This window comes from Myotis davidii, unplaced genomic scaffold, assembly GCF_000327345.1.
Source record: "Myotis davidii unplaced genomic scaffold, ASM32734v1 scaffold362, whole genome shotgun sequence".
Lineage (NCBI taxonomy): Eukaryota > Metazoa > Chordata > Mammalia > Chiroptera > Vespertilionidae > Myotis > Myotis davidii.
Genome location: NW_006297152.1, coordinates 219,637 through 222,128, shown reverse-complemented (window position 1 = coordinate 222,128; position 2,492 = coordinate 219,637). Strand labels below are relative to the sequence as shown.

Genomic DNA, 2,492 nt, shown 5'->3' with positions numbered 1-2,492 from the left:
CTGTATTTAAAGGGCCAGAAGGTTGAGAACCGCTGCTCTATCTGCTGAGCCAAATCGGTTCAGGTGACTTTTAAACTCTTTAAAGATAGCATTCCCCACCCTTGGCACCCTCTCACAGGGTTCTGAAAGCAAATGCTGCTCTCTTCTTGTTTTCTGGAACCGAATGAAGTGTTTTTACATGGTCGGTACATTGCTCTGCCTGCCTGTTTCATGCTAACTCTTGGAGGATCTGATGAGGTTTGCTTAAATCTCAGATACAGCTAAGGGCTTCCGAGACACATCATCAATTTGCTTTCTGATTTGCTCTGACCTGTGAAACCGAATGCCGGTCGAGCATGGTTCACATGAGCCTGGTGTCAGTGGTGTTTAAGACCATTTGGCGTGCTGCTAGACGTATGTGGGTGCAGGGAGTTGTAAGAGTAACCGTGATCTGCCCGGAGTATCAAAAGCCCCTGCTTGTGTGTGGTGGTATAAGGCCTGGCACACAGCAAGTTCCAGACTGGATGCCTGCTGCCTTTTCCATTCTCAGATGAGCACCACCAACACCACAGCTCTTCCCGGCACACGCCCTGCGGGGTAGAGGTTGGTGAACGTTGGTGGAGTCCAACAGACCTGAGTTCCACTTCCCATTCACCCACTCACTAGCTGTGGTACCTGGAGCAAGTTCCTTAACCTCTCCGAGTTCCTAATTCCTCATCCTTTAAATGGTGGTCACACCACACATTTCTCAGGGTGGTCCTGGGGATTAGCGGCTACGCGCAGCCATAGCACCTGGGGAGTGTTCCCTCACAAGGGGCAGCCATAGCACCTGGGGAGTGTTCCCTCACGAGGGGCTACTGCTGCCCTATTGGTGTAGCAACAAGCGCTGCTGTGGCTGCAGGTGACACGGCGAAGGCAGTGAGCCATGCGGAGTGAGGAGAGAGGGCAGACGGGGAGGTGAGGGGCCTCCGCGTCACTCCTGACCCCACGTCTTCCCCCAGAGCCCTGAGGATGATGACAGGAAGGTCCGAAGGAGAGAGAAAAACCGCGTCGCTGCTCAGAGAAGTCGGAAGAAGCAGACCCAGAAGGCTGACAAACTCCATGAGGTGAGGCTGTGGTCGGAGCAGAGCCACACTAGGGCCATGAAGACGCTTGCATGTGGGGGTGGCCTAGATGTCACGTTCTGGTCATCACCAATTTGGCCACATGCGCGTCTAATTCTGCTCTGTGCTTCCAGCCCAGCGCTCTGGTTCTTTGCTCATTGGCCTCTTCATTTCTCCCTCATCCACTGGCTGCATTTCACACCCAAGTTTCTTTCGTTATAAAATAAAAAAAGACCACAGATTCCCTTTTGAGCCTGACACCTTATAAGCTTGTGCCCTTTTCTTTCCTTCCCTCACTTTTCTGTTTCTTAAAAAGAGACATGCTGGCTCCATGGCCTCAGTTCCCATTTATTGCCCAGTCCTCTGATTTTGTTTCTGCCTCCCTCCCCATTGGCTCATGCAGACCTCTGATCTGCTGCCTGCTTACCCAGAAAGTGCAGATCCAGTGGAAAAACTCTCTCTCTCTCTCTCTCGCTCTAGCTCAAACACACTCTCTCTCTCTCTCTCTCTCTCTCTCTTCCTATAGAAGCTGCTCCCGCTGAGACCATGAGTCTCATCACCCTTGACTTTGCTGGACTATTTGACACCATTCATCCTCCCCTTTTAAAAAACCTTTTTCAAGGTCTTTAGCTTCTAAACAAACAAACAAACAAAAAGCCCATATCTCCTACTTCTCCTGACCCTCTTAACCACTTTTCCTCTCCATTTCTTTGTTAGATTTTTCTGTCTCTGTTTTCTTAAATGCTGTTGATCAGACTCTGTCCTTGTTTCTTCTCACCCTGGAAAATTTGATCTATAAATCTGCTTTCCCATCATCCATCACTCTGGGAAGGACCTCTGTTCTAGCCATAACCACATCTCAAAGTTTCCCAGTGGGTCTGCTGCAGGCTTCTCACACGCAGCATGGTCATATTAGAGGGCCTGCTGATCCCCAGACAGTCCATTCTCACTGCCTTCCATTTGTACTTAATGGAGCTAACCGTCTTTCCCATCACCCCAATCTGGAACCTGGGGTTTATCCTAAACTCTTCCATTTTCCTCGATCCCTGTGCATAACCCCACATCATCTCACAGCCAGCACATGGGCACTGCTCTCTATCAGGATCTGGCCTCAAAGGCATCTGAGGGTCTTTCCAAGGAGTGGGGGCCAATTCCAAGCTCTCGCCTTTGCACAGCGTTGGTGTGAACCACTACGATTTTAGTTGAACTCTCTCCTGCCAAGCTTTCTTGCCATCGATTGTCTCAGCAATCCAGTCTGGGGGCACCGACGGCAGAGGAGACCGGGGTGTTTTGAGGGGGAATGACAATCTCTGAAAACCCTTTAACAATGAACAGAGAACCGAGTTAGGATGTACGTACTCCAGGGAGAGGAGACCTACTGATACAGCTTCACAGCGTGGCAGTGGGAAG

At 50.4% G+C, this 2,492-nt stretch overlaps 1 protein-coding gene across 1 annotated transcript in view; it reads left to right on the top strand.

Moving 5' to 3' along the window:
• The first annotated feature begins 335 nt into the window (after positions 1–335).
• Positions 336–2,492, top strand: part of BATF3 (basic leucine zipper transcription factor, ATF-like 3) — a 9,504-nt gene continuing 7,347 nt past the window's right edge. Inside the window, exons 1-3 of the mRNA XM_006772967.2 lie at positions 336–393; positions 530–582; positions 981–1,085. Coding sequence (XP_006773030.1) covers positions 336–393; positions 530–582; positions 981–1,085 — 216 coding nt within the window. The remainder of the gene's footprint in view (positions 394–529; positions 583–980; positions 1,086–2,492) is intronic.